We start from the raw sequence: 21,296 nt of genomic DNA, 5'->3' as shown, positions 1-21,296 counted from the left end.
CTCCTAGTGTCCCTTTTCCCTTTTAAGCATTACCTTGCATTTTACACTTTTTTATTGGATGGAATAATTTTCACAGAAGTCATCCTCTGTAAATTACCTGAGACTCTGCCCTTCTTTTTACAGTCTTGCATATTTTGGCCCTGTTTCTATCCTGTGACTGTTACCTGTAGCCTCCTGTGTTTGACCATGGAATTAGAGAGTTCAGTTCTTCTCTTCCTCCTCCCCCAGGCAGAAGGAAGCATTTAGAAACATAGTGCAGTTTGTCTGGACAGGTTAAAGGCAGTGTCTGATGTGCTTCCTTAATACGTTGTAGAATATAGATAATCAGTGAAGAACATTAGTTGAAATATCAATGGAAAGTGACAGAAACATTCACTGGGGACCATATGCCGTTCTCTGCACCGGCATCTCACTCTGAGCCCTAGCTAAATGCCTTATCTTGCTATTTAAGGTGTTTAATTAGTACCTCAGATAGAGTACCAATCCTCATTTTCCCGTGTACTGATAGAGCAGAGCAAAGAGAGCAGCCCTGTTATCAAAGCACAGCCTCTCAGCCCGACAAAAGAGCTCAGGGCTGGAGCTGCTCTGAGGCAGGAGCAGGGAACCTGCTGCCACCACAGTGTGGGGACAGAGGTCTCAGTGCAGGCTCGGCCTGGGAAGGGTCGTGGCAGCTGCCATGCCCGCGCTCACAGGCGTGCGGAAACCAGGTGGAAAAGGAGCGCAGGACACAAACCCTTTCTTTTCAAGGGAGCTGCAGTGATGTGCTGCTCTGTTAGTCCATGCAGGTCACAGCAGGCACCCCGTAGCCCTTGGGAAACAGAATTTGGGGAGGGCAGCTTTCTCCATCAGGGATTTGTGTGTTTGAACCCAGACTAAGTCCTGATGCTCAGGATGACTGCCCTGGGAGGGCACCACTGGGCTCTGTGCCTCAGGATTTCCACTTGTGCTCTACAACGTCACCGCTTGATCTTTGCTTCTCCTTCAGCTAGGATGGGATTCAGTCTTTCACGTGTCCTAGAGCATCCTCCAGAGCCATACTGCAAAGGAAGGAATACTCTCTCCTTCCAAGTCTGTGCATTTATTAAAACTTTGTCCTGGTAAACCCCTAAACTCTTTCTATACAAGACCTTCTTGTTGCTTTTTTCCCCTTCCTCTCTTGACAGCAGGCCTCAACAGCACAATTGTCTCCATTATTGGAGGAGACCATTTCTGTCTGGAGCTTTTCTTCATGGATTTGTCACCCTTCCTATGACTTTCAAATCGGAGGCCATATTCTCCTTTGGTTTTGGGCTGAATAAATATAGTCTCCAGACTAGGCTGAACAGCCTTCTTTGTGGGCAGTATTTTGCTTTTTACTTGTGTCAGTCAGATGAGCAAGCTCAGATGAGAAAAGTCATCAGGATGAGAAAACTCAGGCTGGTGATGTTTGAGGTTTCCTATTCCCTAACCCCGTGATGTTGGCAAGTGCTGATGCTGTTGCAAAAGCTGTGATATGACTCTTGGCCAAAATAATTCTTAAAGAGAGACCAAATGGGTCTCTGGTAAGCAGGGTACAAAGTATGGACTGCTTTTTTCAGGGGAAAAGCGCCTGGTTTAGGTACCCTGTGTATTCCAGGGAAACGCAGCATGATCCTGGGAGCCTTGCACCATGCTCCCTGGGGCTGCAGGGAGAGCTGCCTGCTGTCCTGCCCAGAAGGCAGAAAAGACCTGTGCCACTCTTACCTAACACGGTAACTGAGGCAAACACAATTATTTTTCTGACATTATCACCAGGTCTGTAGGTGACTCAGCATCCTCTTTCAAGACAGCCTTTCTTTTTAAACTGCCTAAGTGCCTTGCAGCTGTGTATGCTTGGGTACTACTGCTTCAGGAGAGGTCACGTCTGTTGGATCGAGGGAAGATGAAGCCAGAGTCACCAAAACCATGTGATTTCTGGTTTTTCTAATCTTTTAAATTTGCAGGGATTGGTGATGGAGCTGTTAGTCTGAGAGATTAATTCAGTTTCTCCTTCTATGCCATTATTTGTGCTTGGTGGAACCAGTATGTTCAAGCAGTGGCCAACACAGTCAGCATACAGCACAGTTACTGTGTGAGGGAGTGTTGGAGTCCAGGGCATTCCTTTGGTTGCCCTGGAGGGTCAGAGACCTGGACAGGGGGGTCTGGGACCCTGGCACAGAGCCCAGAGGGACACTGGCTTTGATCTCAGTCCATGGGAAAGGTTTCCTGCACTGCAGGAAGGATTGCAAGCCACAAGAGTGTGAAAGATAGTAGTTTAGCTTATCACAGGGTGAGAAAACTGTAGGTTTGGGGTTTTAGTATGGAGGTGAATGGGAGCAAGATGGAGGATTTGGGGTGTTGTCTCCTGCTTCTTCTTTCTTCTTCCCTCACTCCATTTTCTGCAGTGACGGTGGCACAAAGTCGTTTCAAGAGATTGGGTCAAAGTAGGGATGACCTTTTTAGTATAAGTGATAGGTATTGGCAAATAATGATAAATAAAGAACACGTAACAATTAGTATAAAAGATAGCGACAGCCCAGTCCGGGAGGAGTCGAGGAGCCACCAAATGCCTGAGCAGCTGCACAGACCTTTGTTGGGCACTGAGAAAATTGTAAGATAAGAAACAATAAACAAAGCACGCAACCTTGAAAAATCAGAACCTGAAGACTCCGTTTCTTTCTTGCGTTTGGCTCAGAGCTTTGCAGAGGGCAAAAAGACTCTAAAAGCACCTGAATCTCAGAACTAAAAACCCAGAGGGGAGAAGCTCCACCAGCACTTAATTCTTAGAGGACAAGGCCAGGGCGTCCTGTCTGTGACTTCCAGGGTTTAACTCATGGTCCTAATTCCCCTGTGGCAGTATTAGGTTTTGCCATAATCTATCTTCAGGCCCGTCGGCACTGATTTGGATACCATCCCCGTTTTCAGGCCCCGCGTATGTGCTGAAGGCCATGGAATCCCAGAGGAGCTGGCTGGCTTGTCTGAAGCTGCAGCCCTGAATTTCTCCAGGTGTTGGATGCCTTGTGGGAGCGAGGAGGAGAGGTGGACAGCAAGGAGAAAAGGTGGAATGCCGGCAGTGCACCCTTGTTGGCACCTTGCAAATGGCAGGGTGTCGAGGAAGAGGAACCTGTGCTGTGCGATGCACGTCGGTAGCCAGCAAAGACTGAGGCAAGGACTGAGAACCTCAAATGTTTTTAGTAAGCCGTCAGAATTATCTGCAGGCCAAGGATTCTCCTTTAGAGGATGGCGGGAATGTTTCTGGAAAACAAACAAATGGGAGACTGTCGCAATCTGTTCACACCAAGACAAAAACAAAACAAAAAAGCGTGAAATAAATTTTCTCATACCCACAGGGCTTGAACGAGGCTGGAGGCAGAAATGCCAAATAAGGGCTAATATGCTGATGAAAACAAGAGCTTCGTTTTGATGTGCCTTCCCCAAAGGGCTGTCTCTGGGAGCCAAAAGCTGCTTATGAAGAGGTAGATGAGGGACACCAAGGAGAAAGTAATAAAAGTGCTCCTTCACTTAGCTTTCCAAACAGTTGCTAGCAAGGTTTGGTAAAGCAGAACAGCAGTGCTATGACCGGATGGGAGTTCGTGTCACTTGCAAGCACAATGTCACGATGGCTCTGTTTAAAAAATGTTTTGATGTTACTCCTGATGATAGGATGGGCTTATTCTCAAGGAGAGTTTCACTGCCAGCTGCTGAGGGGCCAGACACTTCCAGAGGTTTTGTAGAGATACAGTCTTCAAAGTGCTATCGTATTCTGTTCCCCATTCAAATGAAAAACAAAGTCCAAAATTTCCTGGGAAATCACATTCTTAAAAGTAATGTCAGGCCGAAGGCAGAGAGCTAGTGCAATAACACTTGAAATCTTTTTTACATAGCAATGTTAAAGCTTCTGGATAATGCAGAGATGAGCTTGAAGTGATGGGGTTTTCATAAGCAAAAGTTGCAACTATTGCAAAATCAGAATGGAGCCCAATGGCATTATTGAAATGTTCGTGTCTTTCTCATGGTGAAAATTCATTGTTAGTGTCTTTCATGTTTGACAGAACTGCATTTTTCTGAAGGAAAAGTATTCCACTGGGAAATTCTAGTGTTAATATGGGCGTCAGTAGCAGGCTGCCTATTTTTTTATTTTTATTTTTATTCGTGAAGAATTCTCACTGAGGTTCTGAAGTTGGTGGATATTTCTTCTGAAAATAGGGCTCTGGAGAGAGATATTTTTCAAACCAAATCCCCCCTCCCCCAAGTGGCAGTAGGATCTAGCTCTGTGGATTCATTATGTACGGTTAAGCAGCTGCCACATTTCACTCCGGCAACAGTTGTACTTCATTTATGAGCAAAATGATTCATATGTGAATATGGCAAAAGTGCTGCAGCTCGTGGTGTATTTGCACTGAGGAGCAGCTCGTGGGTGAGGATTGGGTAAAAACAGATGCTGAAGTAGGACTCTGTTACTTGCCTGATAGTTTTTACAGTCATAAAAGTTTATGTTTTAGAAGGGCAGGTCCTGCCAGAAATAGGAGTGCATAAACACAGAGCAAAGGAGCTTGTTTATGACTAATATTAATCATAGCTCCCTGCATCTCCCTGCATCTTGTGTAAGAGAAGCAAATAAATGGTAACACTTGACCTATATACAAAATTATGAATGAGGAAATGAAATGGATTGATAGTATTCTTACATTAGTCCCATAATGCAAGAACAGTGGGATGCCCAATCACTGCAGCAAATGAGACAATGATTGAAGGATGATTCCTCTTTTACACAAAACCTATTCTTGTTCACTCCCCTGGAAAATTTCCCAGCCTGTTTCGTTTATTTACCATGGTGTAAATTAGGAGCCTTTCAGCTTAAGAGAGTGTGATCTTCATGGGGGTAAGAGATGCAGAAGTAAGAAATTAAGGCATATGTCTGAAATGTTGCAAAAAATAAGTCTTAATACTTCAGTGCAGAAGCTCTGTGGGTGGAGTGAAGAGAGTTCCCTTTCTTAAGGCCAAGGCTTCCACTAGTACTTGGGCAAAGTTATGCAGTTCCTCCCCAGGCAGCCTTGGAAGATGGTGCAAAACTCACTGCTTCAGGCATGCTGCCAGCCACTGTGCTTAGAGTTGATTTTCTCTGCCGAGGCTGGTATGGGGCTGTAGTTTGGATTTGTGCTGAAACCAATGTGGATGAGAGAGAGATGTTTTTGTTATTGTTTCTCAGTGCTTGCACACAGTCAAGGCCTCTTCTGCTCCTCACCCCACCCAGCAGTGAGCGGGCTGGGGGTGCACCAGGAGCTGGGGGTGCACCGAGCCAGGACAGCTGACCCCCACCGACCAAAGGGACGCTCCAGCCACAGGGCATCGTTGTGTTCAGCCTATAGAGCTGGGGGGAGAAGGAGAAAGGGGGTGAGCATTTGGAGTTACTGATTTCCCCAGTAACTGCTACGTGTGATGGAGCCCTTCTTTCCAGGAGATGGCTGAACACCTGCCTGCCCATGGAAGCAGGGAATTAATTCCTTGTTTTGCCTTCCTTGTGCACACGGCTTTTGCTCTACCTTTTAAGGTGTCTTGTCCTCAACCCATGAGCTTTCTCACTTTTACTCTTCAGTTCTCTTCCTGATCTGGTGGTGGGGGAGTGAGTGAACTGGCAGCTGCAGTTAGAACATGACATCCATCCAGAACAACAGTCTACCCTCAGGAAAGCTAGGCAAAGAGTCTTCAGTTTAAAATCTATTTTAAAAGAGTCCCTGTGTTATGCAACTTTTTTGTGTATTTTTATCCCAGGGTAGAGAGGAATAAATTCCTCTCTAATTCCTTGATTCACTAAATTCCAAAAATCTGTGATGCCAAAAAATCTCTGGTGCCATCTGAGACCTCACAAGCCATGTTGGCTTCACAGAAAACCTGGGTTCAGCATCACTGGCTGGTTATTTACCCTCTGGTGCCAGTACCCAGTGAAAGAAGAAGCTGTTGATCCTAAGAGGTCCTCCTTTATTTGGGCTTTACCAGCCCTGAGGTGGTGACTTGCAGCACAGAAGCAGTTTTGATTTTTCAGTGATCCTTCAGCAGCTTTTGTTCATGAGGAGATTAGACTGCACGTCTGCCCTTACATGGATTCATGTCTCTGCTCTGCAAAAGCAAACTTTAAGTCAGGGGAACTGTTGGCACTTGCCACAGTCTCACAAGCTACCACTGGAAGAAAACACCCCTGCTGTCCCAAAGCACAGCCCTCTACTTTTACCAAAACACTTTCTGGGGTTTTTTCCTTTTTATTTTATTTTTTTTTTTTTTTCCTTGCAGGTTTCCACAGACACTTCAGATAGCGAATAATCCCAAGGCTCATTACTGCACATAAATCCCTCAGCCTTCTGGGTTTCCTTCTCTGGAGCCACTGCAAAAATGGACACATCAATACCACCTTGTGCAGAAAAGCTGACAATCTCAAAATGGGCTCACGCTGCAATAACTGAAATCTCCTGCCAGGCTGGTGATGGGGCTTTCTAATCAACTTTGCAATGAATATTTCTTAAATCATGTTAATCCACCCTTTAAGCAGAGATATCAGTTCCAGACAATGAATCACCGTACCTGGAGGGGGATATACCTGCCGTCTCCCCAGAGAGGAGGCGATTAACAGCGCGCGTGCTGTCAGATGAGCCAGCAGCTATGGCATTTATCACCTCACAGCTCCTCTGCTGCAGCGAAGGAAATCTTTGCTCCCTGCTTCTGGTGCAATCAGCTTTTATTTATGTAGTGGTTATGGAAAACAGCTCTTAAAGGAAAACTGCACCTGTTTTGCCCTCTGAGGCAGATTTTGCTCTAATTTACGTGGATGCGTTTCCTATTAGAGTTCGCTAAATGCTGGGATCTCATGAGGAAATGAAAGCCCTTAAATGCGAGCAGGCAGAGTGCAGTACCCAGCTTTCAGACCCACAGAACTATAGTAAACACTGATGAAGAAGATGAACTGTCTTTTTCATGAGCACTTTTATATTCTCATCTCCCACAGCTCCTAGAAACCAGCTGCTATGTGAACTGTTAACATCCCAGCTCAAAGAGACTGCAGACCAAACAGAAAGTCTTGTTCTGGGGAAATTCCTGAGCCCAGGTGATTGTAGGATTACTTTGGGTAAGTAAAGAACTATGGATTGATAAGTTTTTCTCTTAATCCCCAAGGTAAGCTTCGTGAACATTCACTGCAGAGTAACTTTTCTTTTCATGAACAAGCTGTGGTAACTTGAAAAAGAGAGGGTAATTTCTTGTCTTTGAGTCCCACTCCAGCTCAAAGCAGGCTGACTTCTGAGTTAGGTGATGCTGCTTATGTGCTTGCCCAGGTGAATATCTCCAAGGGTGGAGACGCTCCAGGTTCTCTGGGCACCTGTGCCTGGGCTGAGCCACTCTGAAGATCTTTTTATTCTCCGGCTATGCGTAATTTTCCTTGCTGCTCCAGGAACTTTTTAGGTAGTGGGAGAGTGCAATTAGGTGTCCCTCCTGGCTGAGCAGGAGCCTCTTGCTCCCTTCTCTCACATGGTGTGCCCCAGCCCCCTGACCTTCCTGGTGGGTTTCTGCTGGACTTGCTGCACTTTCAGTGCCCCTCTTACACTGGGCAAACTGGGTATAGCACTGCAGGTGTAGTCTTAAAAGTGCTGTGCAAAGGGGAAAGGTCCCCTGCCTTGATCCGCTGTGCTGCAACTTGTACAGCCCAGGGTGCTGTTGGCTTGCCTTATTGCGAGGTTGCATCGCTGCCTCTTGTTCAGGTACACCAGGACTTTTATTCAAAAACATGTTTGCAGGCTGTAGGAATACACCTAGGATTGCTGCCAGGGAATGTGTCCCTGAAAATGTGCTGCCCACATTCCCTTGAATTTTGGGCCTCTTTAAGCTATCTCAGTTCCGTCTCCCAAAAATAAACATTTCCATATTGCTAGATACTCTTTAATTATTTGTCTTTGGGCTTTAGGAGGTCAGTCCCCTCCTAAATAAAAGGATAAGTTCTCCTTCCTCAGGCAGTCCTGGAGGAAATGAGCTGCCCAAGTGAACTGATGTGGAATTTAAGTAAGAGCCCAGCGTAAATGCTAACAGGCAGTGGCCCAAAAATATCTGCTGCTTTTACTGATGCAGAAAGAATGACACACACCTCTGATAACTTGTCCTGTGGTAAGTCCTGCCAGGCTGTGCCTGGATCCAGAATGATTACTGCATTTCCTGGTGGTTTGAGGAGGAGGAGGAAAACAGAGGAGACGTCCAAATAAGCCTGTTTTCCTCTAAGAATAACTGCAGTTGAAGCCACAGTTGCTGTCCACAAACGTAGCTCAATACACAATTCATTGTGCGTGGCTAACAGAAGTGTGTGTGTGTGTGTTGTGCTTATCTGTATCTTTATATGTCTGTATCTTCATGGTGTGATGTCTGTATGAAACTATTACACCCAAGCCACATTCGTTGTTGAACTTCAACTTGGCTACCTTTACTCAAGGCGTGGCGAAAGCTTCTCTTTTAAAGGAGAGCAGGGATAGTGCCAGCCCGTGTGTCTCTGTTGGTGTTGGCTGGAGTTACGCTGGAGGCACTGCAGGTAATAAAAATCCCTTTACTGTTTTATTTAGCACGAGATGAAGCAGGTGAAATACAAGTAGTAGGGCTGGAAAAGCACCACAGACACATTGAGAGGGATTTGCCTTGGAGAGACAGAATAAATTAGAGTCCCTATCTTTAATGTTACCTGGAGGGAAAGAAAAGGCGAATTTGCCATCCTAGAAAGAGCCTCCTTTGTAAAACGGCAAGTTGTCAGAAGTAATTGGATCAAGTGGGAGCAGAGATTCTGAGATGAGGAGGATGCTATAGTTACTGCAGGCTGCTGTTAAATGAGGTAGAAAAAAGGTATCTGGAACTGTCCTATGCTGTGTATGCAAAATGAGAAGAAAATTGACTTAATAAATAGCCAGAAGGGAGTACTTCACAGGCTGTTTGGAGCAGAAGGTCATGCAAGATGCTACTGGGAAAGTAATCTCCTGGAGGGTTGCCAGAGTGTCTGGCTTTGGTTTTGATGTTCTGTGGTACTCAAGGTCTTTGCACCTGGTGTGTACAAGGAGCTGCTTTCCATCTGGGGTTTGGGACACCCACGTTCTGGTCCCTGCACTGCCTCCTCAGCTTGCTGTCTCTGCAGGAGGCTGCTGACCCTCTCATTTATTTTTTCCTCTGCATGCTAGGGGAGATAATAAACTCACACTTTCCTTCATTATAAGATAATTCTGGAACTGAGTCCCTGAAGTTTTTGCAATGCTTCAAGTACGTGAATGACAGGATCTTAGAGGAAAGAGTGCTGGTGTTACTGTAGCATATATTGAATATTATGGGGAGATGAAATGTAGCTTGATAGTTTGGAGTGTTTGAGAGAAAACAGGGGAAGAAGGGCTGCTGGCTTTTTGGCTCTTCTGGTACTCTTCATTGTGTTTGAGAAAATTAGCTGCTCTTTCTAAAATACAGAAACTCAGCTAAGCCAACATATAATGGAAATATTTTGAGAAAATCAGTGGAGAGGAGAAGGTTCAGTTATGAAGTACACACAGTTTCTAATTGTCTATTTCTACTTTCTACTCAGTGAAAAATACCGAAGCCATTGAAGGAAATGATGTCTGTACTGTGACATAAATCTTTATGTGAAGTGTAATTAGCTGTCAGTAGCATTTGCCACTATTGAATACCTGATTATAGTTGTGGCTTGGCATCTTTCCTGAATGAGAGCTGGAGGGAGACAGGACACACCTTCACTGCTGCTTTTTAGGCTGTTCAGTGCCGGGAATGGTGGCTGCTTGGGGTTCCCCCACGGATTTCTGCAGGAGTCACCAACCTGTGTGCCCTACTGTGCTCAGAGACTCCTCTTTCCTTCTCATCCCTTCCAACTGCATCACTTGATCTCTTTTTATCCCTCTCTCTGTAGCTTTTCCTCTGCTTACCTTTTCTCCCTTCTTCTTTGCTGTTTGTCCGTTTCTCAGGGACAGACAATACGGATGTCCCTCTGCCAAGAAGGAAGAGGAACCAAAAAAGGGTGTGATTCCCTTCTCAGTTTCAGATAGGTAAATGTGTTGAAGGAGCTCCCAGGACTAAGTAAATATATGCGTAGCCCCCTCCTGAATGTTTACCCATTTCTGAATAATAATTTCTTTCCTTAGTTGAGTGGCAGTCTCTTTGCTTTTCTTTAGAGTTTGACAATATGTCTGAACCAGCTTTTGTGAGCGTTTGAAATTCCTCCCTCTCTCCTTGCATCTTGTGGCAGGGAGCAGTCCAAGGGCAACATCTCCGAAATCCATCCCCTTATAGCTCTGTCCCTTGAAAGCCTTTCTGGCTCTCGAGCTCAGTGACAGTAAGAAGCAAGCAGGCAATATTCAGCTTTAACAGCTCTTGTGATCTTTGCCATTGCTGACGGACCCGTGAGAGGCACGTGGGAGAGCTGTGGCCAGGATTCAGGATGCTGCTCCAAAAGAAGTGGCCATCAGAGCCTGCTGGAGCAGCTGGGTCCTGACCCCATGGACTGACTGCAGAGGGGCAGGGGTGGGTGTAGAACTCATGTGTCTGTGCTGATGAAGATATTCCTCCTAATAGTAGTTAAGTGTGTTATTTTCCTCAGTCTGGTTGCTAATTTAATCCCGATATGTTAAACAACGTAATTAAACACACACACACACATGCTAAAAACTCTTGTTCTCTGTCAGAAGAGAGGGAATGCGTGTCAGACCCAGCCTTCAAGCTCTGTTAATTTTAATTTGAGTTTTGGAATTAGTAATCAGTTTTGCTGGAACACTGTTTCAAGAAATAGATCTTAGCATGCACGGAGCCTGGGCACAGTTTCAAATGAGTATTTGTTAAGAAGCCATTCCCTTGTCGTGTTATGGTACATTACATGAGATTTATTTCCATTGTATTAAAAAATGCAAACCCAAGGGGAATGCTCTCTCTTCTTGTTGGCCAAGGGTGGTTTTGTATTTTTTTGTAGTGCTTTTAATTAAAACAATGAGATGCAAAAGCACTTATTTGTTTAGGCTGTTCTTACCGTGCCAGGAGGCTACGTAACTTAAAGCACCAAGAAACTTGATGAGACTAAGTAAAAAGGATGTAGGGACAGAGGTATGGGGATCACACCTGAAGGTATCACACACCTTCATTGTGACTGAGCTCTGTTCTTGACATGTGGGAAGAATTCGCAATACAAACCTGAGGCTGGAGCCACCTGCTTTATTAGTGTAGCACCAGGAACATCTCAGATCTACAGATAAGTTTGTTTGGTAGAAAAGAGCCCCATCATCCACCAAAAAAAAAAAAAAAAAAAAAAAAAAATCAAACAAGCAAACAAAACCAACCAGCCAAAACCAGCCAAAAGAGCTATGGCATCTGGTTGCTGGAAAGTGAAACTGGGTGACTTCAGGCTAGAAATTACCACAGCAAAGTTAATTAACTGTAGGTGAGGCTTGCCCAGGGCATGTGGTGGATTTTCCAGTGCTAATTTATGAGAAGGTACATCTTAAGTGGAAGCCAGGAGCTAGGGGCAGGAATCCCTGGATCAAGTGTGGTGGCATCCATAAAGCCAGATGCCAGAGGAGGATCACGGTGAGTCTGCCTTTAAAAATCTGCTGATATGGGGCTTCTCCTTTCACAAGGAAAGAGGCAAAAAGGAAAACATAGCTTAGGATAGTCAATATTTTGGTTTTGTGAGAGCAAATGGGAACGAAGGATGAAAACTGGTGTGGACCCTGAGTCATGTTTTTATCCAGCAGCATGTAATTTTGTGTGACAATAGGAGCTGAAGGAACCAGGAGGCAAGGCTGCACAAGCTTCCTGCTGCTTCTTTGAACCCTGAAACCACAACAGGAGGTTTCAGCTGAAGGGAGATCCCCAGGAGGTGGTGCCCAGGTGTGTCTCTCTGTAAATCCATGTGGCTCTGGGGAGCACACCTCAAAACTTGTGCTCTGGTTGGACAGAACAAATAGATTTCTTTAAGCTCCGGTGCCACTAGCCCCTCCAAATGTGCAGTTTTCCCTCTTTCTTGTGCCCTTCTCCCACTTCTGTCCTAAAAGCTCTCCCATCCCACAGTCCAATGTCTCCATGGAAGATGAACTGTCTCCCTTTGGAACAAAAGTAGATCTTTGATGGCAGGAATCCTGCTGTGCTTTTTGATGCCTGTAAATGGACAAAGCCCTCAACAGGAGATTTTGGCTCCTGCATCCACCCCTAGCTGTGCCAGCAGGTGTATTAGCAGGTCTGTTCTGTCCAGGTTTCACTGCACGTACAAAACTTTATTTTCCTAACTGAAGTGCCCCTTCCTGTTAGATACATTAGCAGAGAGGGCTTCGACCATGCTTCAGACTGGAGTACCTGTAGATGCCATGCAATGACTGCCCAGTTTAGGCAGCAACTTGAAATCCTGTGCCCTGGGCACAGCTGTGATACCTGACCAGAACAGTCCTGGGTACCTCTGGGCATCGGCTCTGCTACACTCACACTCACACTCACACTCACACTCACACTCACACTCACACTCACACTCACTCTCCCCTGCGTCTGCAGCTCCTGTTCCACCCCCTGCGCTCGCCTATATTGCAGCTGTACCTCAGTGCTCACACAGCAGCTCACTAACAGCTTTGCTCTGTCCTCAGGGAAGACTCCAAATTGAATTTGTAGCACTGACAGCACTGGTTTAAGATAAACCAGTCGGGATTTGACGACTGCTCCTTCCCCATGCATTTCCAGCTAATAAGGATTTTGTCACTGTGGCTGCCCTCAGCTTTGCAAGCTGCTGCTCCACAGTTCTCCTGTGTTATCCCACACACTCCTGATGCCCCGCTTTGCATTGGGAAACTAATGACGGTCCCTGTCTTCCCCCCACAGGAAAGGGGCGCGATGCTCGCCCCCAGCTCCGCTCCGACGCCAGAGCAGGGCTGGCAAACCGCAGGAGCGACGGGAAACCTCCAGAACCTGAGGAAATTTAACAGCCAGGACTTCAAAGACCTGCGAGCCTCATGCCTGAGCCGAGGGCTGCTCTTTGAGGATGTCACCTTCCCCGCTCACATCAGCTCCATCGGTCCCACCCTGCTCCCGGAGGAGAAGCTCCGGCAAATACAATGGAAGAGGCCAACGGTGAGTTCCACCAGCTGGGGTGTTTTGTAGCGCTGCTGCTGAATGGGAGCAGATGGCCAGTGGCTGAAGACCTGCACTCTGGGGTGGGAGGTCTGTGTTGAGCAGGAAAGTACACCTCGAGGGGAGCGCTGGAAGCACACTTGCAAGGAGGGATCCTCGCCGTGGGATGTGTAGAGAGAAGATAACCTCTGCAACATCCGTGATTTCATTAGGTACATTTTTGCGGGAAGTTTGTTTCCACCTGTGAACCTGACTAGAGCTACTGTTCCCACTTTGAGCTGCTTCTATAGGATTTTGTGCAAACCTGAAAAGTTGTTAAATTCTATTGAAGATCTCCGATTTCTGTAATCCAAGCCACCGACTCAGCAATACCTATTTTAAAGTAATTGGGACAAGGCAGGAGATGAAGTACGTTTGTGTGCTGATTCCCAGTTGCAATTTAATAGGCAGTTATCATCTGGCACATGGAAGTTTAGAACGGGAGGTGGAATCACATGCTCAGCTCTTTTATCCTAGGACCTGATTTAGGAAACCTTCCTGTGGTCCAACTGCTCTGTATTGCACTGCTGTGTGCCATTTGCTGCTGGTGCAACTCCTGGATGAGCCACGTGCTGCCCTTTATCTGGGTTTTGCTGAGCACACCGCTGGTGCCTGGGGCCTTTGGCTTCCCTGGGCTGGGACAAACCAGCTCATATCCCTGGAGGCAATGCCTCAGGGTGTAGAGACAGTAACTGTGAGACTGTAAAGAGATAACAGGAAAAGATTTAGTTGTGTGGCAAATGCATTAGGGCAGTCAGGGTGTGCTGGAGCCTGGAAGCGTGGTGGCCTTGGCACAGCAGCAGCAGAGGATACAGCCACTGTGGATGCTGAAACTCATGGATCCCAGAAGGGAAGCAGAGTAGCCAGGACAGCCTGCAGAGCTGCTAAACGTGGATGCCCACATGGAAAAGTGGGAAACACAGCTCATGGATTGGTAGGTGTGGAGGTGCTGGGTGCAGATATTTGGGTGTCCTCTGTGGAGATGCCATGAAGAGATCATTCTCTTCTGCAGAAGCTGCTCCTACCACAGGCTGAATGTCTGGGCTTCTCCTTAGGCAGTTTTCCTTCAAAGTCTGTGTCTGGTGAGAGTGCAGCTGGTTCTGTTTTTTACACCAGCACTCTGCTTATGGGTTCACAGCAGGTGGGAATAATCTCTCTTGAAAGTTGGTTGTATTAGGAAAGTAACTAAAAATGCAGAGGTGAAGAGTGAGTTGCCTCTGTTTCCAGTGTGAGAGAGAAAAAAATAAGATAACTAAGCATTAGACTCACAAAAGACAAACACATATATTAGAAAGGACTCTCCAGGGGCATTTTAAAGATGAATAATCTGGAATAAAATGTTATGATACAGTTCTCTTAAGTACTAACACCCTGGTGCTTTTGCAGCAGAGAAGTATAGGACTTCAAAAGCATACAAAGTGACTTAGAAACCCAAATACCACTGATTTTGAGGCACCATGCCGTGGGATGAACATCTATCCTACTCTAATATCCTGAGAGTTATTTCATGTGCAAAGTGACTGATTTACCTTGCCAAAAGCAGAATCTGCTGCTGCTAGTGCTTGAAGTTTGTCAGATGAGGCAGGTGTTGGAGAATTCCCTTCTATTTTTCTGAATCCATGAATACTAAGGTTGTGAATAAAAGTTTTCTTGCAATTGGTTTCAAAAATTTGCATATGTCCTCTCCATCTCAGCACTCCCCTTCTGAAGAATTTTTTACAGCAGCCAACAATTTTCCAGAGTGTTTTTTCAGGAAGAGCAGGATCAAAACCCTTGGCTTTGCCAGAGCTCTCCTTCAAATAATTAAACCATATGCGCATGGCCCAGGGTTCATGATGTGAGCACTGAAAAGCCTTTCACTCTTTTATAGAGGCCAAAGCAGCATCACCAGCTGCTTTTCTATGACAAAGGACAAAAGCTGAGACTGCTGACTCAGCTGGGTCATCTGGAACGGAAACTCAGGGTTCCAGTGCTGAAGAAAGCCCCATTTTTTTTTCCTCAGTTTGACCAACATTTTCACCTGTTGACGTCTCCCAGCCACCCAGGCTTCACCTTGACTGACAATGCAAGATAAAGGGCAGTGGCATCAAGTGCCTGAGGAGACCAGCCAGAAATTCTCAAACGTCACCACAACAGCCATGCTGTGGCATGGGGACATCAAAGTGTGGCCTTGCTTTCCTGACAGAATGAAGCAGAGGAAGAAGTTACTGAATTGTATTGTTTTCTTTTTGTTTATAGAGCTGCAGATGTGTTGAGTGAAGGGTCAGGAAGCAAATAAAGCTGTATTTGCATTTCATAAGTCCTGAAGGGCCAATGCTGTGTCCAGTTGCCTCTGGGAGTTGTTCCCCCAGGAGAAAGAGGGAGGTATCAGGAGTAGTGATGCCCCAAATCTGAAGTTTTTCCGTTGGGCACCTTTCACCCACACAGAAATGCTCATACAATCTTTGTTCTCAGGCCATTGCGGTGCTAACTCTAAGGATATGTGATCCCAGGTGTTTAAGCTAACGACCTAAACAACTCAGCCAAGAGATACCTATAATTTCCCCAAGAGAAACTGTTTCCTACCTGAGTACATCTCCCAGAGACTCAGTGCAGTTGTATCCTGCTGACAAGTCATGGCCAATTTAACCCATATCAGTATTTTTCCTCAGCCTCCACCATTAGCTCCCTCTGACACTAAAATAAATTTGTCTGGAATTGCACCTGTGACTGGCATCTTGGTCCTAATAATCTCTTTGCCTCCATTTACTGTCTTGCAGTCTCTGGTTATTTAAGTGGTAGATAGCAATTATAACTGCTGTCTTTGTTCCAGATCCAACTGAGCAGCTGAGCAACCTGCTGCTTCTATTTTACCTTGAACGTTGTCAAGAGAATTGCCAATTACGTTCAGAGTTTGGAGTCTTCATATCTGGGGGTAACATATAAAGTAGAGAGAAAACAGCTTGATTTCAGACAGTAACAGTCAGCAGTGACAGTCAGAAACAACTTTTTGACTTGTAAAATGAACTTGTTTAATGGGAATGTGCCTGAAAAGGGAGGGAAAGGTGGATCACGTGCACCAGGACAACATTTGAAATGTCAATTTTCCCAAGTCTGCAATAGTTACAGCTTCCCATCAGATGGGGACTGCTTCAGGCTGTGTTTGCATCCCCAGACCCTCAACCTACGCCCTTTGCAATGTGCAATCTCTGTCATCACAGATTTTGCATGTGGTACTTCAAGCATTACTAGAGGTCAGGCTGAAGCTACCAAATGCAGCAGGACCTCACCATTAACTATTCCTTTGGCTCACCAACAGTTTTGAGAAATGGAAAGGAACTTCTCTTTTAGACTGAATGAAGTATTTTCTATAGCTAGGCTTTTCTAAAGATCAATAAAAGGGAAATTCTCCATGAAGAATTATGCCAGATTTTTAAAACAGAGATTCCTTTCAAAATGTTCAAAACAATTATTTTTCAGTGTTTGCTGCTTTTCCTTCACACAAGCTATTGATTGGAACTGAGGAAGCCATGAAATGATTAACTGTTGCAGAATATGCATTTTTATTCAATTAATGTTCAGGCCTAAAGATTTCTCTGTGTTCATAGTACATAGCACAATACTGTGCAAATGCAAAAAGAGATTGAAGGAGGATGGTCCAGACGAGGTGAATTGTGGTGATGCTAAATGTGGTGATGCTAAATGGGCTAACATTGGTTATATTTTCAGATATGAAGTGTGAGAGAGGACAGAGATTACCGCCTGTGCAGCAGTGCCTTGGCCCTGTGCCAGGGACAGCACTGTGCTCAGTGTGGTGCCCATTGTGCATGTGAAGGATAGTCCATGATCTTCAGTGCTTATGCTTTAAAAGAAGGCTAAAATGGGCACAGGGTGCAGTTGCTGAAGGCTTTTCTGAAGGGTATTCAAGGTTGCAGACTACTGCTCCTGTCCTGCTTGTCCTTGGTCTCCTGGAGACCCTATAGGTCCCTTATGGAATGAGGGGAGACTGGGTAGGAGCTGGCATAAGAAGATCTGTCCTCTGATTAGCATAGACAGTTATGTGTGGGGGCAGCTGGAAGAAAAGCTGCAAGGTGGCCAGTGGAAGTTTGAGGATCAGCATGGGAGGAATCCCTGAGTGTCTCCAGTGTGACTTGCAGGGATGTGCATGGTGAAAGGACTGTCTGAAAGAGCTGAGATGGGCTCTGTCTGCATCATCAGTCTGTTCAGACCATCAGAGCACAGACTCCTTGGGCGCTGTCTCAGGTGTCTGGGGTCAGGTGATGAGAAGATGGTGTCCAAAAGCTGCAGAATGAGGCAGTGTGAAGTCAGGCAAGGGGTGCACCTTGTTCTCATAACGGAGCCCTGTGCTACCGTGCTCAGCACCTAAAAAACATTGGGGAAAATCACACTCATTGAGCCAATGCTTGCTAGCTGGGAGAAGTGCTCCAGCATTTGAATCACTCACTTTGTAAAAGGACTTGCTCATGTTTTTAACTCCCTTCCTCTGTCCCTTCCCAGAGAGAACATAATCACCTTTCAGGAGCAGAATATCTATTGCTATCCTGCATAGCTTTTGGTGATTATTTGTTCCTTGGCCTGTTATTTATTTCCCAGAAATTTCCAAGAATTAGCATCAGCATTAATGAATTTTGAATCCAGCAACTGGCTTTAAAAATGGACCTTTTAAAAAAATAATTTTGAAGCTGGCATCTTTCTAGATGGATAAACTGAGCTGGATTTCCTTCTGCATCAGCCTTCACCTGTCTGTAGCTTGAGGGGACTAAAAAACAGATTTCATTCAGGCAAGAGTTTAGACAACAATTTGAAGTTGACCCAAAACCGTGTCTCTAATAGAAGAGGGGGGAAATGAAGGAAAACCTACCAAAAACAAAAAGAAGAGGCAAAGGAAACGCAGGTTGTCACACGAGCTGCTTTAATGAGGAAAGTGACGGGAAATGTGCTGCAGCGAGGGATAGTGGTGTCCTGCAGGTCTGTCACTTTGGGGCCACTCCCTGGCATGAGCCAAAGCTGCTTGCCAGCTCTTCATGGTGGAGTTCACAGCTTCAGTCTTTCCCAGGGGCCAGGAGGCTCGTGGATCCCGTTCAGTGTTTCTCCGTGACGAAAATCAAAATCAATTTGCCTTGCTCTTTCTTTGAGCGTGCGTGTGCAATCAGTGTGATTGAGGGGGAGCAGCATCCCCAGGCTGCCATTGTCTCAGCCCTTGCCTGCTCAGCTGATTGCGCCTGACCTCGGCTCGGAGTTCATCCCTGGGGGCCGGGGAAGCTGCAGTGCGTCCCCGGCTCTTACGTCTGCCTTCCCGGATGATGGAAAATATTTATTTGCGTAGTATTTCCCGACTCCATTGATCTTTGTGGGGAGCTGATTGTGAGGGGGGATTTGTGCATCCTGGGTGGGTCGGAAGGCAGCGCTGCCGCGGCGGTCTGCTGACTGCCCTGCTTCCCTGGTTCTCAGGCTGGGGGGTCTCAGGCAGGACTGTATGGCTGTGTTGGCTGGAGGCTATTCGGCACTTCCAGCTTTACTGTATGATCCCAGGAGGAGGTTTCAAGGCCTCTAAGGAAACTGCCTCTCCAAAGCTCCAGGCACACAGGTCTACTTCCCTTTCACCTCCTTTGTCTTTGCCTCCTTTGTTTTAGCAATGAGCCACACAAAGCAAACAGGTTTCAGGTAAAATCCGAGCTGGTTTCTGGTTTTGTCTGGTTGTTGACATCAGTCCATCCTCCAGCAGGACTTAGCTTTCATATCTGTGGGCTCCACACCTGTGTGGAGTCTGGTGAACTCATTCTTCCGATGCGAAAGAGAACTGGAGCTGAGCATGGCTTTTATAAGCAGCCAATGCATTTGTATTGAAATCAGGCAATTAAGCATTGAGCTATTCTGCTGTAAAGCAGGGAATTGAGTTCTGTCAGTGCAAGCAAACCCCTTGAGAGTAGTCTGATTTTTCCTATTAATTTTGGCTTGCTCAGTTATCCTCTCCCTCTCCAATCTCTTGGAGAAAGTCATTGCACGTCAGACCTTTGGTGTGGCCCAGCATAGCTTATATTGTGTGGGTTGGAAAAGACTTTTAAAATCTTACGGTCCAACCATTAACCCGGCACTGCCAAGCCACCCTGACCCCCAGTACCACATCTACAAGTCTTTTAAATACCTCCAGGGAGGTGACTCCACCGCCTCTGTGGGCAGCCTGTTCCAATGCTTGGCCACCCTTTCAGTGAATGAGTTTTTCCTAATACCTAACATAAACCTGCCCTGGCACAACCTGAAGCCATCTCCTCTTGTTCTGGCCCTTGCTACCTGGGGGAAGAGACGGTATTTCCTACCTGGTTACCACCTCCTCTCAGGCAGATGTAGAGAGCCAACCCCCCGGGAGCCTCCTTTTCCTCAGGCTAAAAAAACCCAGCTCCCTCATCCGCTTCTCATAAGACTTGCGCTCCAGACCTTCCACTAACTCTGTCCTTTGTTCTGCCCTCCCTCGTTATCCCAGCTGTCTTACTTCTGTGGAGGTTTCCTGTGGTGATGGGATGTTTGACAGTGGTGTGACTGACCCCACCTCAGCGCACTGCTGGGCAGCACCTTCAGCCCAGGGAACTGGAGCACCGTGTTTATTTCTTAATCCACGGCAACACTATTACAGGCACAGCAGTGCTGCTGAATTAACATTTGTCCAGCTGAGAACAGTTTGGCTTTCAACAAATGGCAGCCTTTTTATTTGTCATAATTTTTGTGTGGAACAGGGAGCACCATGACTCATGATGACAGGATGTGTAAGGGTGGTGGAGCTGCAGCAGAGGGGAGTAACACAAGTTTAGCCGAAGGGAAGGATGCGGACCGGTGGTAGGAACAGAAACAGGGCTGGGATTCTATTTTAGGGTTAAGGTGAGCTGACCAGGGGGCGGCTCTGCAAACAGTCAGCTCCAGCCTGTGGTCCCTCCACCTTCTGTGGGCCTGTGCCTGCACTCAGGATCATGCTGGGTCAGTGGGGAAATGTGTGGGAAAGTGGCCAGCACCCAACCAGAGCAGCTTGCAGCCAGACAGGCTCACACTGCCTAGGAAATCCCACCTCAGGCTTCCAATTTTGCACAGAAGTGTCTGACTGTGTCCTTTGCATGTCTGCGTGAGGTCTCCATCTACACTACTCACCTCCAGCTCCTTCTGGGGACTTGTTCTTCCCTAAAAATTTTGAGCAATTATACAAAGAGATTTAGAGATAAATGCATGTAACAGGACACTTTCCTTCCACCTCTCAGATTAATTCTCTGTCTTGCTCTTTAGATGAACAGTACTTCTGTGGTAAGACCATGCTCTAGAGGATGAACTGGTTTGAACTTGAACTTCTCTTTCCTTTTGAATACGTAATGAAGACTTCACTGGGGCAGGGAAAGTGAGTGATGAGAGCTTTGTCCTGGGGGGGTGAGCTCAGGCCGAGTGCTTGACTTGCAGCCCATATAGTTGCCTTCTCTGCTGGGCTCATAGGTCCTCTGAGAAGAGACCACGTGCCTCCCTGAGCTCCCTCTTCTTCCTCCCTCCAGCTAAAACTGAAAAGTCGCAGTGAAAATGCCACATAGCCTCATAATTTCTCAGTCAAACAGGACACTCCTTCTGGACAGACTTGCAGTTAAAGCTGTGGTTTCTCCCTTTGTCATGCAATTCGAGCAGCAGGAAATAGTGAGGCTCGCACATTTTGTGTAGTGGTAATTACACGTTTCGCTGTGCTTTACAATAGTGGACAATATGGTGTTTTATGGCTGCTGTATTCTTGCCTTTGAAGGAAGAGGAGCTAATTGGAGACTTCCTTTCCTCCTGTTTGAAAAGGTCCAGGTTTCCAGAGCACTGCACCCATCACAATTTTGTTCTCCCGTGCTCTGTGGGTTCAGACAGCCGCGGAGCAGCCCTTTCCCCTGGCTAGAGGGAACAGCACGCTCTGTATTGTGTCTCTGTTATTGCCCCGGAGTCTGTGGGGAGTGCAGACTCCTGGAAGCAGAGCTCTGTGTGCTGTGGGTGGTGGGGAATACAGCACCGGAGTGCTCCCTCTGACAGCTACAGAGATGTCTGTGTGCACAGTCGAGGTGTGTTGGCTGAGGCTGACTTCAAATAAGGTCTTTTCTGGTTTTAGACTAAATTGCCAGTTTCTCTCAGCAAGGAGCCTG

The 21,296-nt window shown here is 46.4% G+C and overlaps 1 protein-coding gene across 3 annotated transcripts in view; it reads left to right on the top strand.

Annotated features, from left to right (window-relative positions):
* Positions 1 to 6,752: 6,752 nt before the first annotated feature.
* CAPN13 (calpain 13) overlaps positions 6,753 to 21,296 on the top strand; it is a 49,931-nt gene continuing 35,387 nt past the window's right edge. For 2 of the 3 annotated variants that reach the window (XM_058419885.1, XM_040059275.2), the window contains exons 1-2: positions 8,353 to 8,557; positions 12,865 to 13,113. In XM_058419885.1, the coding sequence (XP_058275868.1) occupies positions 12,877 to 13,113 (237 nt within the window). In that variant the 5' untranslated portion in view covers positions 8,353 to 8,557; positions 12,865 to 12,876. Of the gene's footprint in view, positions 7,115 to 8,352; positions 8,558 to 12,864; positions 13,114 to 21,296 lie in introns of those variants that run through there. The other variant, XM_040059276.2, reaches the window with a different exon arrangement.

This window comes from Hirundo rustica, chromosome 3, assembly GCF_015227805.2.
Source record: "Hirundo rustica isolate bHirRus1 chromosome 3, bHirRus1.pri.v3, whole genome shotgun sequence".
In the NCBI taxonomy this organism is placed as follows: domain Eukaryota; kingdom Metazoa; phylum Chordata; class Aves; order Passeriformes; family Hirundinidae; genus Hirundo; species Hirundo rustica.
This window is presented reverse-complemented; position numbering and strand designations above follow the sequence as displayed.